Source organism: Erithacus rubecula (genome assembly GCF_903797595.1).
Source record: "Erithacus rubecula genome assembly, chromosome: 4".
Lineage (NCBI taxonomy): Eukaryota > Metazoa > Chordata > Aves > Passeriformes > Muscicapidae > Erithacus > Erithacus rubecula.
The window spans coordinates 4,469,195-4,485,898 of record NC_136686.1 but is presented as its reverse complement, the minus strand read 5'-3'; the positions used below and the strand labels follow the sequence as shown (position 1 = coordinate 4,485,898).

The window sequence follows — 16,704 nt, the reverse complement described above, 5'->3', positions numbered from 1 at the left end:
TACATTCCTAAACCACATCAAACGTGATTTTCTATAAAGCAGGAGAGGATCAAAAGGACAAATCTTCAGCTAAATTCCCACCTTCTAGTTTGAGAGACACATGAGGACCACTCTGAAGTGGGAAGATATGTGTGTTTTATAGAGATGGATCAAAACAAAATCTCACTAATGGTTCTTGCATACTCACTGACTTGCATACTCTCAGCAGTTTCTAAAACCCATAATTACCTACAAAGTCTCACAAAAATCCATTTATTATATCATTTGTATGTAACAAGTGTCTCTAATATTAGTTCAACCACCTCTTTTAGGCAATCTGCACTCTAAGCATTTTTTAATCCATTTGGGAATTTTTTGCTCTGTTTTCAGCAGCTCCATCTCCTCCTCAACAGCTAGAAGTGTTGAATGTTCCTCATCTACAAAGTGCAGGGACTGCAGACTCCTACAGAGAGAGACAAGCTGGTTATTCTGGTTGTCTAATAAAGATGAGTTGTTTAGAAAGATCATGTTGCCTAATAAAGATGAGCTGTATAAAAAGATTGTGAAGCCCAACAAGTACTATCAGCACTGTTATTTTATGCAATACACAGTCTGCAAAGCTTATGACATCCTGAGTAACACTGTCAGCAGACACCATCAGATCTGTCTTATTCTCAAATATCTCAAGTGATAAAAAAAGGATTTGGAGTCGAACAACAAACCCACAATGACTTCCTGGCCTGGGGGGATTGGTCAGGACACTAATGATTGTTTTTCAACTGTGCCACTTCAATTGAAAAATGTCAGGAATTATTTGAAAATACAACTTTTTGCTAACAGCATTAGGAGGTACATTTTTCTGTTTCCCATATTCTAACACCAGCAACCAGTATTAGCACAACTTAAAACTCCATTCCTGCAAACCCCTTATTCTTGGGGTAATGTGTTTGCTTCTTTTACAGACTGCAGCAACAGCAAACTTGGCTTCAGCCTGCTTTGCACACCTTTAAATTGGCTCCTTACACCAAAAATACTTGACCCCTTAACTGGGTTAAAAAATTTTTTACCCAGATTGGTTTTAAAAACCTCCTGGAGCTGTCTACTAAGTAACTTAACACTCACTGTAACATTCAGAGACTCTGTAGCTGTACCTGAAATAATACCTTTTTCTGCCTTCAAAATTCAACTCTTTTAATAGTTCTTCTTTAAGAAAAAAGAAAAAGCAAGGATATTTTTCAACTCATCTTCTCAACTGAGTCACTCTTCCTCAAGTCTGCAATATTCTTTAGGCATTACTAGGAATTTTTTAGCAAGCTTTTTATTAAGCTGAGTAATTTCTGCACCTTCTAATCACAACAAAAAAAAATTACACAATGGCTCCTATAGCTTTGAAATACCTTACTTGTATAAGGCAAATAGATTTGCAGTCAATAGCAAGTAGAGACAGATGCTTCATTTCTGAAGAAATCTGAGAGCAAACTGGCTCATCTCTAGCTCACCATGCTCGTTTCAAAAGCAGATGGAGTATCTGATTACATTAACTTCTATTTAAGCTATGATACAAGCAAACTGTTTCAGATACACAGATAATGAGTCTAAATATCAGATGTTACATTGGCTGGCTGGCAGAGCAGTAAGTAGAAAAAGCTCCTTCAATCAACCAGATAATGCCTATAATTTAGAGATCTTTATTGGATTCTCAGCTGCTTATAGAGGTCTAGAGGGGCATGCTGGTCAAAGCTGCACCCATGCAGCCCATAACATATCAAGAAGTTACTTTTACACACTATTCTAGCTATAGAAATCTAACTGTTCAATCCTCTTCTGATGGAATTAATGAAGCACAGTAATTTCCAGACCATGTGGAAGCTTTAAATAGTGAAGAACAAAGCTAAAAAGAGTTTGGGAGTTGAGTTACATCAGCACTGAATTCTATCTGCATCCATTATTTTTATTCTGAATGTAATCTGACATATTAATTTTAATCTTAAATTCCTATGAGTTCAGATGCAGGTTACCAAAACCATTTTTGCTCTATCAAATGCTATTTAGAGTAATCTAAAGTATTTGCAAAAGTACAAATCCACATATTTTAAACTAAACTTTACACACACACACACACACTTTTAGAGGTAACCTTGACTTCACAGTCTGTGTTACCCAGCTTCAGTGCTTTTATATGGGAGAAAAGAAGATTTTATCCATATATCAGCATATTTGTAGTGTGCATATATATATCCCTTAAAATACCTTCTTCATAGTGGACAAAATTCCCATGACTCCAACAAGACCGTTCAAAGAAATGCACAGAAAAAATATGAAGGGAGAAAAAAAAATGAATTGCAAGACCACAGAAGAAATTACTCATCTATATAGGGTTATTCAGGGAATATCCAGTTAAAGATGCTGGTCCCTAAAGCCTACTTAAATTCAGAAAAAAGCTAACCTCAGAAAAGTACCTACACTCAGCCAGCACCTCACCATTTTACCCAAAAATTCCAAATCACCCCTTGTTGTGCTCCCTGGTGTCTAAGCCATACTGTCAAAGTGCTGGGCACTAAAATGTTATGAAGGGAGAAGTTATTTTGTTTTTCCAACAGAGATGGCAGCAGTACTTTTTCAGGTTATGAGAGTTCAAGCCCACATATCTCAGGGGAATGTTCACCTCCACCTCACTTTTTATGTAAAGATACCCTTTATCTCCCCCACTTAGGACCTCTTACCCCACAGAAAAGGATCCAAGAATTATGGGTCCTGCACAGAATGTAACATGACCTGAGCACAAGGGTCTGGTTAAAACCCTCAGACACTGACAAGATTATCTTAAGTCCTGGTCCCTGTGCCTGACATTCATGAATAAACAGATAAAGTGGGCAGGAATTACAACAGTACAAGTCTTTTCCAAGTCTTAAGACATACTAATACTTTTTTTAAGTCTTCAGATTTAATAGCACTTCCTATAGAAATCTAGTAGTCTATATTATATATATATACATATATAGAGAGAGAGAGAGAGAGAGAGTCTGGACTATGGATGCACCTGTTTTCCTTTTTAAAAAGGCATATCTGTCCATTTCTCTAAATATTTCAGGAACTGGCAAGGACTTGAAATTTGCCTAAGATCTCATACCTTTTTTTTTGCAGTATAGGTAACACTTAACAGGTGTTGCTTTCCTGGCTTGAAAGTGATAATCATGTTTTGCTTTTCTTTACAGCCACCACTAACATAATGTGAAAGTGACAAAGAGGTTCTTCTTTGATAATTAGCAAAAAAGTAGTAAATACTTGACAGAAGAATAATCTTTTACCAGAAATGTTTCCTAGATAAAGATTTACAGGTCAATGATCTTTAAAGAGCCTTTAATGAGTCTGACATACTGTTGAATGGGAACGATGAAGCTATTTTCTTACAATTCAATTACAAAAGAAAAGTTTATTTATCAGTTTATTTATATTACATAGCACTGGCTATGAAACTAACTGAAACTAAAAATACTAAAAAAACCCCAAAAAACCCAAGCTGCTTGAAAAGTGAATATGCCCCAACCTTACAATATAATTTGTAGTACATCAATTTAAATACACCCAAAGTCAGCTTTCTTTAAAAGCCATATTTTCTCCTTTAGCAATTCAAGATAGAGTTACATAAGACAACCTCAAACTATGTATTTATCTTCAGAAAATGTAGCATTTAAAATTGGACTTGGTACAGCTGATTCTGGTTAGATTTCATTCAGATAAAAATACAGAAAGTTACATTTTAAATTTAAATTAATGTTGATCATCAGTCCTTATGTTCTGCACACCATAAAGTAGTTTCCATCTAATCAAAAACTCAAGCATGCATTTGCATCAAGTATCACCAAACCCACTGGCTGTTTTAGAACTTGCATCTTCCTCACATTACTTCAGTGACTGGTCACTGCAGCAGACATTTTAGCACAGGAGCTTTTTTTCAGCCACAGATTAATGATCAAATTTAAAACTTCACACTCTTGAGTACAAGTTAAAATTTTCCACATATTCTTTGTTTAGGTAAGTTTTCTTCTGCACTGTCTTTCCTTATCTCTCTCCACCCAGCTTTTCACCTACAAGATTCCTCTCCACAAGGCTGCTTACACTCTTTGTAGATACCCCATGTGAACAGAAAAATCTTCTGATCTCAGTTCCAAATTTTTCAGACACCTGAAAGCCATAAGTTCCATTCCATTATTTTGTGTCTGGTACAGTTTTGAAAAGGAAGTATCTATTTTACTCTCATCCTCCTGGCATATAGTCAGTATGTTTCCAACAAAGATCACTTAGAGATTTACAGTTTTTCTTCTAAACACATGGCAAGCATATTAAGGGGACAGAGCACATTCCCTAACAAAAAACTTGTTCCAAAGTATCATGGTGCACAAGCTTCATAGAAAGCTGATTAATTTCTCAGGGGCTCAGAGCAATGCATATGTTCAGACTAGAAAGATGCTTGTCCAGCTTCCTTAGGTTAGCATAAGAAACAGAATTTTACTTTACTAGGTCAACCATTTTGTTTATATAAAACATTTATCTGCTACTTCTATCTCCAAATTCCCTATTAGCTGTACAAGAAAAAAAAAAAAGAGAAAAGAAAAAAAACCACTCCAGAAAAACAGACTATTCAAAGCATTTAATAATGTGTCATGAAAATCATGTTAAAGTTTACTATTGTTGCCCTGGAATGGAGTGGAAAACTGCAAATAGAGGCTTTACTGCTTCAAGCTGCTCTGTGGTCTACTAGCAAGTCCCTGGGAATTTTCCATGCAGCCTGCATTGAGAACTGCCATCACACACTGCAGGGATGCATTCACTTCCCTTCTCAGCACACGTGTATCACGAGCAGTGAGGAATGCACTGCAGTCCATTCTTAATCACATGGTGGAAATGCACCCGTGCCTGTTTCAGGTAAGTTCAGTCCAGACAAAAAAGATGTCTGCTCAAAATCATATCACTGATCACAATGAAAGGCTGAAGCTTTGTTTTCCCATGTTTTACCACTTTTCCGTGATATTGACTCATTTCCTTGTCCCAGTCCCCACACACCATCAGTGTTTCAGACATCAATGAGAAAAAGAGAATTAGACACAGTACAACCCCATGAAAAACAAAGATCCAGCCAACTAGACACAAGCACTGACATTCCTATGCTGGGGGAAGAAAAAAGGCACAAGAGCACTAATGTGCAATAAGCCAAGAGGGTTGTAGAGAAACGTCAGATCTCTTCCTTATTGTAAGGAACTACCTTTGGGAAAAGACCATTTGTATACAGGACATCTTCACAAGAAGTTAGTAACAGCACTTGACATTGAGAGGCTGAACACTGGTACCAGCAATATTGCCCTTTCACTAATATTCAAGATTTTGTTCCCTTTTACAGTGATAGATCTATTCAGAATAATAGCAGAACTAACCAGGAGTAAAAAGGTTTATTCTTCTCTAAAGTGGAGAGTTTGTGTTTTTTCATTAGACAATAACTTGATTTCCACAGTCAAATAAGGACCAGGAAATAGAACACACAGTCTATTCTCTGGGCAATGCTAGTTGAGCTATCAATTCCAAAAACTGAAGGGAAATTGGAATCTGCCCTTACTGGCAAAATAGAAAAGTCAGGAGGTAACATTTGCAGAAGTCTTAAGAGCTGCACCTTTGCTTCTACAATTTCTGATCTACTCAAATGATACTCCAAACTCTAACTCATACCTAAACCCTTCAGCTTCACGATGTTTCAAGCACAAGCCAGCTGACCATGCTGGAAGTGTAAGGTACAGCCAAGGCATCTGCTTTCACTCAGTCCTCAAGTGCTAAATAAGCACTTTTCAGCAAGGACATCAGCCCAATCACTCAATACTACAGCTGTCCCATTTGCTCTCAGTGAGAGTAAGAGCAGCATTCCCAACTGCTTCTGTGACACTCACTCATCAGGGCACACATTTCACCAAAGGGATGCCCCACCATGTCCTAGCTGCTCACACAGGAGAGCACAGCACCAGAGGCAGCAAGCTGCTGCTCACCTTTGCCTCATGCTGATGTGCCCTCTGGGCAGAAGACAAATACTGTAGTCAAAATGTAGCTTGAGATTTAAGAGACTACATGTGCACACCGGGTTTCTTGACATGATTTTGGTTCTCTGTTATATAAGCAAGAGAAGCACAGAGAAATACCTAGGACAGAGTGGGCTTGAGGCTGGGGTATGCCAGGACAGCACACCTCCATGAAATAAGGGATAACATTATGGTGAGGAGGCAGATATAATATTTTCCTGAGCACAGTGCCCTGTTAGCACAGCTACCTTGCTTTTGGTGCTGTTCCTACACTGCCCCATACAGCACTCAGCACCCCAGAGATGTGCCCAGCAGTACCCCCAAAAGCCCTGTGCTGACTTGCAACACCTCATTTCTCTTGTTCTGCTTGTTCTTAACACCGAGTTTTGCAAGTAAACAGCATGATGTAATCCTTCAGTGAAAAGATCCAAATATTCTTGTTATTGAAACAAAACTAAAAATCTGTATGTTGAGCAAGACAACCAGAGGTTTTACAAGTACTATTGGGTAATAAGACACAGCAATTTCTTTGGCTGCTCTTCATTTATCTGATTTGGATTTTGTTTATTGGCAAACATCAATATTGCAGAAGAAAAATGTCACTCCCTTTAGAAATACTGCCTGATAAGAGGCAAGAGTGGCAGATCAGAGCCATCACATATCTTCAATATCAAAGATTCCATTTCTCAGTCACCTTTCCTTGCACTCATTTCCATGAAGAGTGCTTTAAGAGCTTTTAAGTGAATAAAGTATTCATGTAAATGGAACAAACACAATTAAATTTAAGAAATTAATTTCCCAGCCAAGCTGCAATGTCAGCTGACAGTTTCAGATGAAAATAAATAGACTTCAGACCACAATATATTAAAAATCTAGAACAATCATACTTATTCCAATTGGCTTTTAAGACAGAATAATGTAGGAGGGCTTTCTTGCTTTTGTGGCAAACATCAGCATTTATGCCTGCCTGAGCAACAATGAACTCAGTATTTTCAAAAAGAAACACCAGTTTTGAAGTCTACTTTAGTTAATGCTGAAGTAATGGAGAAAACAGTATTAAACATTAATTCCATTCAAAAGCAGAATTGACCTGAGGAGGGTTACCAGCCACATAAATCTGTATTACCACCACAGAGCAGACATCTCAAGACAATTCATAGTCCATAGATTGTTAGTTCTGTGTATTCATGAGCTAATGTTACAATACATTAGAAAGAACTGACAAAATGAAGAATAGCTTAGCTTTTTAAAAAGCTATATATTTCACTAAAATACCTCTCATATGTTGATACTAAAGCAATAGCAATGCTGTTAATTGAATTCTCAAACTTGAGCAATGAGACAAAGGTAAAACTTGAGCGTGTGTACGTGCATTGTACCTGCAGAAATCTTTACTGATTACTCAGAGTTGTTTTGTTATTTTCTGTTACAGTGATGTAAAATAAAAGAATAAATAGTTGCATGAAGAGTATTAGTGCATCTCCAACTTGTGCAAACTGCCATGTGAACAGAATGGAGACATTGTATTACTGCATGATCTTTCAAAAGACACAGGAAATACACAGAAACTGCACCGGTCATAAAAAAAAAAAATGCTAATGAATATGAAAACTATCCACAAAAAGAAAAGCTAGAAACCACAAATGAAGAATGAAAACAAAATTAATGTGATTTCACCCACTGGCAGTTAACAGAGTGATAGTCTACTGTAAGGCTTAAGCCAATGTGCAGCTCTAAGAGAACTCATCATTTCCAACAGATCAAGACAAGCTTAAAATAAAAAGAATGTATTTCATATTCTGCACTGCAGCACCCAGTAGGTATATACAGAAATTAGGTGTACCAAGCAGCAGACCTCCAACCAGACTCTTCTCACTTCTCTAGTTTTAGATACAGACATCACAAAACAGAGCCTTCTGAAAACATCTGAATTCCTCAAATCATTTATGTATTAAACATAACAAAGTGCTTCATGAGACATTTTGGAATATAAAATCATCATAAATTAACTAGCTAATAAAAAATTCACAGTTAAACTACACAAATACTTAAGAGTGCCTTGGTTTTCACAGTCAAGAATGGCCAAAACAAAAACAATTATGCCAAAAATATAGGTCAATTATAATATTACAGAAAATTAGAGGTAGTGTTTAAATGACTAAATCTGAAGCTCTATCTTTTAACTAACACTGAAAATGTAATAATGAATTTGTGCTTTAGAAATCAGAGCTATTATCATTTATTAGCTGTTTAGAAACTCACTAGAATCTCATTGGACTCTAATCTAAAAAGCTGAACTGCATACCATCCAGTTCTCTTACATATTTTATTGGACAATATGTTTTTTCCTTGTCCTAGTTACTTTATCAGAAGGCATAAGCTACAAGATCTACTATGTTTTATTCCAGAACAAATGAAAAAAAGAAAAAATACAAAATTACAGATCTCAAGGAAAGGAGTGTTAACTTTCAAAGCACACCTAGGTCCAATAAAGCCAGTTCTTCAAGAAAACTATAAAGAGAAACACTTGCACACAATTCTACATGTTATTACACAGTTGCAAAAACTGAAGCAATTTGAATACTTGCAACTCTTCAGTGCTTATTATGGTAGAACACATCTAACTTTAATATATATTAATAAGTCTTCCCACTTCACAGATGGGAACCAAGAGGAAAAAAACTGTTTGTCCAAATGATGAATATAAAAGGATTGGAAACAGACACCCAGTTACACAAGTGCTTGTCTAGCATCCTCATTATAACTAGTTTCTTTTCAGTTTAACCAAAACAGTTTCAGCTTTTGTATTGTTAGAAGAGCTTGAAGTCACTTCAAGTCACTTAATTCTTTGGCAGAGGGCACAGCCCATTGGACTGAGGCTGAGACTTCCATCTTACTTCTGAGGAAACAAGGCTAAGCCATGGAAAACTAAGATTAAACACATTAGCTTTCCCTTGAGATCTAAAGCACTTCCCTAAGATCCACCAAATTGCCCCATGAAGGCTAAAAGGCTTATACATCACAAGAGCCAGAAAGATGGCTTGGAAGTTCTCTGGTGCCAGACCAAAGCTCTGTTGACAAGACAAGGATTTGTTGATGCATTCAGTTCAGGTCCCTGGATGTTTCTAACTACAAGGCCTTAATTTTCTGCAAAGAGAGCTGCACCAGAAAACATTTGTAACAATGTCTTTGCAATCTCCATGTTCCCTGACATGAGCATCCCCATGCCTTGTCCTCCCAGACAGATCCAAGAACTTCAGCTACCCTTGCAAAGAGATGATGTTCTGGGGTTTGTGCTCCTGCAGCTGCACTGGAAATGCCTTGGTTCCCTTGGACCCCACTAGATGAGCAACTGGGTCTGGGCAGAATCCCACATGGGGACTGAGACACAAAAACAAGGCTCTACAAAAACTGGGTGAGCCATCAATCCCAAAGTGGGCAATAAGGAAGAAAAATGAGCAACTCTGCTTGGAGTATCATCTCCAACCAGAATTCCTTCAACTCCTTTTGCAACGCTCTGGGACTCACCGTAGCCTTTTGAGGAGCCCACTCAGCTCAGTGGCCCAACAAAAAGCTAACCCAGCACGAGAATGGGCTCTGTCAGTTTTCTGAGCAGAGCTGATTTACCAATCAGGCACAAGAGGAATTACAGGAGCATGCAGCCAGGAGCAAAGAGTTGGCAAAGCCCATCGTGCAGAACCTTATGCATAAAGCTCCAAAACAAAGAACCAATTCAGGAAAAGTAGTCACTATAGCACATGCATTTCCTTCTTTTCTTAAGGAGAAAGTTGGTCTTCAGAGTACAAATCAGTGCCTTCAGACAGACCTGTACCATGTAACCTAACAGCTGTCAGACAGAAAAACCTTGATTTTACATTGAGATCATATTAAGGAGTGGATGAGAAGTTTTGTGTTTCATCAGAGACCAAACAAAGACATGTTCAAATCTATACGATATCAGAAAAAAAATGTGTTCTACATGAACTTCCCTTAGATGTGACTTTGGCACTGAATTTTTCTTCCACGTGAGGAAAAAAAGCCTCAAGGCATCTGCAGTTTAAATTATAATCTTCAAACAGTACATGAATCACCTTTCTTTTCAAATGATATTATTAAATGTTTTCTAATAATAACAAAGCTGTAAAAAGCATCAAACACATAATGGCAAAATACCACCAAGGAACTGCTGTAGGAAAGGGCAAAGTTAATTCTTCCAAGACTATACAAAACACAGAATTAATCCTGAGAGCAAGAGCTATCAATTTAAAAACAATTCCATATAAATTTAATCAATTTGACTTTGGTTTGCAACAGAAGCACATATATACGTACAATACATACAGATTAGTGCTGTATTTCCCTGACTGCCCTCTAAGCTGCCCAAATTAAATATTTATTTCTGTAAACACAAAAAATTTTCTCCTTGAGGGGGAAGACACCAAAGTTGACACCATTATGAAATTTTCAGGTAAACTGCCAATTTTCAACAACAACAAAAAGGGATGTTTTCCCTTCCTTATGCCCCATTAACTTTGAAGAGTAAAACATATCATTTGCTTATTAAAAAAAAAAAAAAAAGCAAACAAACCATCTTTTTGTAATGCAAAAAGAAAACATTAGAAAGGTTGCAGGCATTTCAAAAGGCAGAGACCTGTAACTGACATGCACACATTTGATAATTTCTTAACCTATTCATCATCAAGACATGTTAGAAGTTCACTGTATGTTTGTTAAGAAACAAAACATTCCCGGAGAAGTGCAACACACAAGACTTCATAGGGGCACCAGTATTTTTAATTCTCAGTTTACCTGACTGACTTGTCCACACTCCTTTACAATTAATACAGTACCAGTGCAGCTTTACAAAGTCACTCTCCTAAAAAGGCCAATTCTACAGTACTTTACTCCTGAAATATCACAGACAGCATTACCCTGGGCAGACAAAAACTGAATTATATTCTTAAACTTCTTCTCACCTGAGATCTAGTCTACAGGAATAAGTCACATCTACACCATGTATATAAATCTAGTTGAGTACATGTATCATGGACAGAAAAAAGGACAAAAATTCCAACAAAAACTTCACAAACTTATTTCAAGAACAGAGCTGACTGCAAAATCAGTTTAAAAAAAGATATGTAACTTATGCACAGAATACATCACAGCAGAAAACACAAACAAGAAAAGATGACAGCATGTTGTTAACCTAATAACTGAGGCAAGGCATGAAAAAAAGGAGGAAGGCAGAGACAGCATAAGAAGTATCACAGAATGATACATATCATTTGAAGATGAAACCAAGAAATTAAAGAAGCTTCAACAGCTACTGATCCAAGAAAAAGTTGAACACACAGAGCAGTATGAAGGACTTTTTATGCTACATTCTAGCTGGAGTAAATTCTAGACAAGTCAGAAAGCAGGAATCAGCTTAATGTCACACTTCTGTTTAAAGCAGATAAAAAGATGGGGAAAACACAAAAATTGCCTAAAACATGAAGGGATTTGCCCATCTGAAAGCTTTGACAGCTTGTCACATCTAAAGCCCTGCAGCCTCTGCACTCCTGCAAGCCATTCAGGAAGCCTCAAGCAGCGTTACACTCTTTGTTCACAAGGGGTAATTACACCAGACTGTGGCTGGATGTCAGGCCCACTCAGAGAGTAACTGAAACCCACAATGCAGGTTCACTGCCTTGCCAGCCACAACAAAACATTTCCTTTAACACAAATATTTGCCAAAAGCAATAAAACGAGCATTTCATAGTGCTCATATATTGATAACAGCAAACCAAAGTACAAATCATTTGAAGACAGAGAGTGCAAGAAGAACACAAAGCAAAAAAAAAAAAAAAAACCACATAAAAATTTAAAGGGACTAAGTAACAATCTGTCAGAACAGACTTTGTATGGTCTCCAGTGTACTGTTCAGGCACTCTCCTGACTATACACAGGAAGGCAGCAAAGAGTCTGTAATCCAATCATACGTGCTAGGTATCATGCTAGCACACCACAGCCTGGGTTCACATGTTTCTTAAGATAGAACACACATCAGTCCCATTCCACAGGCCAGAGGAAAAAAACAAAACTGACAAAAGAATAAAATCAAGAAAACATGAAACTAAGAAGTTTACAAAGAACTTCAAGATTTGAGAGTGTGTGTTTTCTTTCACAAGCTGTGTAACAATCTTCACTCTTAAAGCAAGGGGAAAACACTCCCAGAGCAGACCACAGCTGGCAGGGGGCAACACGTCTCCCAAAACCTGTCCCTTAGTCATGAGACTGGGTGAGCCTGCAACTAAATCCCAAAGCAGCATGGCTGCTGCCAGCTCTAGCTGGCCTGTTTGCTTATTTTCCACCCTTAGGATTTCAGACTATCAAGGCAGTTCAGTGCTAGCAGGCTTTTTCTACCCATTACATGGCAGAGTTCCACCACAGGAACCTGTGTAGAGTTTTTTTCAGATTAAGACTCAAGAAAGCTATGAAGTGGTCTGTCCCACTTTTGGATCAGGCAGTGCTCTCCTCCTCATAACAATTTCAGAAATTTACCTCACCCACACCCCAGCAATACTGACACACAAGGCTGGCATTTAAGTTAAGCCTGCACAGAACCTGAGCAAGTGCCAGGACATTCTGAAAGAGCAACTACACAAATGCAGAAAAAGACTTGGAAGAGAAAGAACCTGTAAGGGTACAAACACTTCAGGCAATGCTGCACCTTTACAGCAGGCAGTGACTGACTTCTGACAAACTTGTATAAAGCTGCTGTATCCCAAAAGAGCTGCTGTGTGTCCCGCTCTAAACAACAGCACCGGCAAGAGTAGAAGCAGCCTAGTTAAAATATTAACGAGAGGTTGTTTTCAAGGCACAACAATCCTGCTTTGCCAGTTTTTATGGTTTGCAAAGCCCTTTTCACACTTTCTATCATACCGCAGCTCGAGCCGGGAGAAGCCCATGTACAAAGCAGTAAACATCAGAAACGCGGCGAGCCTTCCTTTCCTCCGAAAACGTGGCAAGAAAACACCCGTGCGTGTAACAATTACTGTTAAGTAAAACCTAGATACGCCACCTACTTTATCTTTCGCAGTCCGAGGGGCAAACAGCAAAACAAATAAAAGGAAAACAGCCCCAAGCAGGCAGGACCCGGCGGCGGGCAGGGTCGGGCGGCGGTGCGCGCCCTGGCCGGCAGGGGGCGCGGCGCGGCGGCCGGCGCTGTTGTTGTTGCCGCTCGGGGTATTTAAACGCCGGGCTGTCAATCACGGGCGCCGCGCGCTCCCCGGCGCTCCCCGCACGGCGGGGGCGGCACCGAGCGGCCCCGCAGCCCCGGCCCGGCCGAGCCGCCGCCGCCACCGCCGCGGGCCCCCAACTTGCTCCTTTGTTTAACTGCCCGTGAATCCCCACCGCCGCAGCCGCCGCCGCCGCTTCCTCCCGTTCGCAGCGGCTGCCGCCGGGCCTTTTATTATTCACGCGCTCGGCTCGCAAAACACACGCGCGGCGGCGGCGGCCGCTCGGGACCGGGCTGGAAACGTCAAAGCGGCGAGAGGCGCGGGGCGACCCTCTGTCTCCTCCTCGTCCGCCCCGCGAATAAAACAACCTGGAGCTCGCCCCCGGCCGGGGACAGCCCCGGCGCCCGCACTTCTCCGCCGGGAGAGCGCCCTGTCCCGGGAGAGACCCCCGGGGGCGCGGGGGGACACGCGGCGCCTCAGCGCAGTCGGCACAACTTCGGGGTGGCCCCGGCCCCGCATCTGTTGCTCTTTCTAAGCAGCCCCCCCACACGCCTGGCCCGGCCCGTCCGCCCGCTCACAGCCCGGACCCATGTGCCCGGGGACGGCCGGCGGCACCGTCCCCGCGGCCGTAAGCGGGGGAGAGCCGGACCGGGCGGGCGCCCGCCGCTCCCCCCGTGCTGCCGCCGCGCAGCCATTGTCCCCCCCGGGGGGAGGGGGGAAGGCGACTGCCACCGCCTGTGCCCGCTGCCGCCCGCCGGCTGCCCCGCCGCGCCGCCCGGCCCCGCCGCGCCGCCCGGCGCCTTACCTGCCGTGGAACCAGTCCTTGCAGATGTCGCACTCGATCATGAAGCGGCTCACGTCGTAGGGTTCGCGGCACACGCAGTACACGGGGGTCGCGGCGGCGGCCGTCGCTCCGGCCATCTTTAAAGAACTCCCTGACTGAGCCGCCCGCCCCGCTCCGCTCCTCCCCGTCCCGTCCCGTTTCTTCCCCCCCCGCCCCGCTCCCTCCGCCGCGGCCGCGGCGGCGCCGCCAATAACAACAGCGCGCGTGCCGGCCCCGCACGCCGCGCGCGCCCCCCGCCGCCGGCTGGCACGCGCACGGGGCGGGCGGCACGGGAGCGAGCGGACAACAGCGCGCGGGGGCGCGCGCACGTGCGTCACCCGGCCCCCGCGGAGGCGGGAGGAGGAGGAGGAGGAGGAGGACGGGGACGGCGATGGGAGGGGGGGGAAAGCACCGCCCCGCCCGCCCCGCCGCGCCTGCGCCCCGAGGAGCGGCGGGGAGCGCGCGTGCGCGAGCGGCGGGGAGCGGAGCGGCTTTTCCCCCCGGCGGAGCGCGCGGGGCGGGGCGGGGCGCGCACGTGCCGCCCCTCCCTCCCGGGAGGCGGGGGCCGCGGGGAGGCACGCGCTGGGCTCCCCCCCCCCTCCGGCTCCGCGCGGGCTGTCACGCGGGGAGGGGCGGGGCGGGGGTGCCGCGAGGACACGGGAGGAGGAGGAGGCGGCGCGCGCGGCCCCCCCACCCCTCACAGCCCCCGTTATGTAACGAGAGCGGCGGAGCGGCCTGGCCTGGCAAAGCACGGCACGGCACGGCATGGCACGGCACGGCACGGCATGGCATGGCATGGCATGTGTCCTGACCTGGACACCCCTCTGAGGAGCCAGAGTTGCCTCCGAGCGAGGGTCGTGCAGCTGCCGCCTCCCGCTCCCCCGGGCCCTGCTCGACTCACCCGTGCAGGTGTCCTCGGCTCCTGCTGAACTCTCCCGATGTGCAGACACAACCGCGGCGCGCAGTCAGTGCTGCAGTTTGTGACAAATGTTTTCACGCAGCAAATTGCATACACCGAAGGCTATCAGAGGGACCTCTGATTTTAGGAAGCCTGGACAGTGCTGCCGTGCTGCCCAGCTGGGGGCTGCAATGGTTTATTTCTGGTCAATATCTCTGCCTACGTGTGCATTGTTGTTCCATTCTATGCCGTCACTCTTTCAGAACACAAAAGTAGCACTGATGCTTTCAGTATGTGTCATTTCGAACAAAAAAGTAGATTTTGGAACAGTTGTTTTTTTCCTGCAGCCTTTCAAGGACTTAAAGAGATTGTAAAGTATGAGGGAATGGAGAGCCACACTGAATGTACCAATTTAGACACGGAATAATAAATATGTTGAAGTGCATGTTACAGTGATCCTAACTGTAATAGACACTGCCTACAGCATTATAATTTTACAACCCATGGCCTTAACCACCAGTAGCCACAAAAAAGCAAATGCTGTAGGTTTGTTTGGCAGAGGGAAACTCAGAAGTAAATGTTTCCTTTCCAGACTGTTATTGTGAAGCTTGCTAATGTCAACATTTATATAAGACAAGCAACACGAGATGATGATTTGGCAGCAAAATGGACAGCAAAGAAATGTAAAACAAATAAATCCAGCACGCAGGCTCTGTGACTGAATGGAGACTGAGAAAGAGAAATAAAGGAAGAGTCAAGAAATACCAGATTCCCCAACCAAACCATGACCTATTTAGAAAGTGACTACGGTTCTGACCTGCAGGACGTTGTGGATGTTTCAATAGTCTTTAGTGTTCCAACACACCTCAGTATTTCAGCAACTCAAAATGGGACCATAGACACATCAGTTTTCTAAAAAGCTTATGTAAAACTTATTAGGGGCAAGAAACACCAGTAAGGCAACAAATTACGATTTCAGAGTTTCAGGAAATAATACATAGCAAGAGGCTCTGTCATTAAAAATATTGTTTCCTTTTATTCCTTAAAGACACACTCAGGAAGTGTTTCTTACACTGTCACGGGGTCAGTCTTATCTGGAAGCTGCAGTTACCAGCTGGAGTGATGTCTTTATCCGAAGTGGCCATAAAAATGCACGGGTGTTGTGTATCAGGAAGTGTCTGCAAATTACAAATGCACTGAACACTGAACTCTTGTGTTTGGTAAGGCACATGGGAGGGAATAGGGTGGATATTCCTGGGAGAGATGGGGTGAGGCTGCCTGGTGTAGAGAGGAGACCTGGCCAGGCTCAGGGCGAGTCCAGGGTTGGGCGAGGAAGTTTTCACTTAACACAGAAGAAAGCAACCCATCCATGAGAGTGCAAAGAATGAGGAAGCTGGCTGGTCTCTGCACCCTGTGGGGACCTGCCTTTCACTGGCCTTGATTGTGGAAAATAAAGTTTGTTTGTTTGTTTTCAAGAGAGAAGTTGTGATCTTAAGCATGCGAAGTAACGCCCGCTGTTCAATGAGCACTTTGCCTACTGCCACGAGCGACGTCGTTTTGCCACTGGGATTTATTCCAGAGCAAGGTGTGTTAGTGATTCAGTCTGCTGCACCTTAACCAGGTGGGGAATACCAGCTTGATCTGTGGCAAAAAAAAAAGCGGCATAAACCAGCTCCACCTCCCTCAGTCTGACCTGCTGTCAGCTTTTCTCTTTCTAAGCTT

At 42.9% G+C, this 16,704-nt stretch overlaps 1 protein-coding gene across 2 annotated transcripts in view; it reads right to left on the bottom strand.

Annotated features, from left to right (window-relative positions):
- KDM7A (lysine demethylase 7A) overlaps positions 1-14,438 on the bottom strand; it is a 58,597-nt gene extending 44,159 nt beyond the window's left edge. For both annotated transcript variants that reach the window (XM_079304771.1, XM_079304772.1), the window contains exon 1: positions 14,067-14,438. In XM_079304771.1, coding sequence (XP_079160897.1) covers positions 14,067-14,182 — 116 coding nt within the window. In that variant the 5' untranslated portion in view covers positions 14,183-14,438. The remainder of the gene's footprint in view (positions 1-14,066) is intronic.
- Between the last annotated feature and the right edge of the window lie 2,266 nt (positions 14,439-16,704).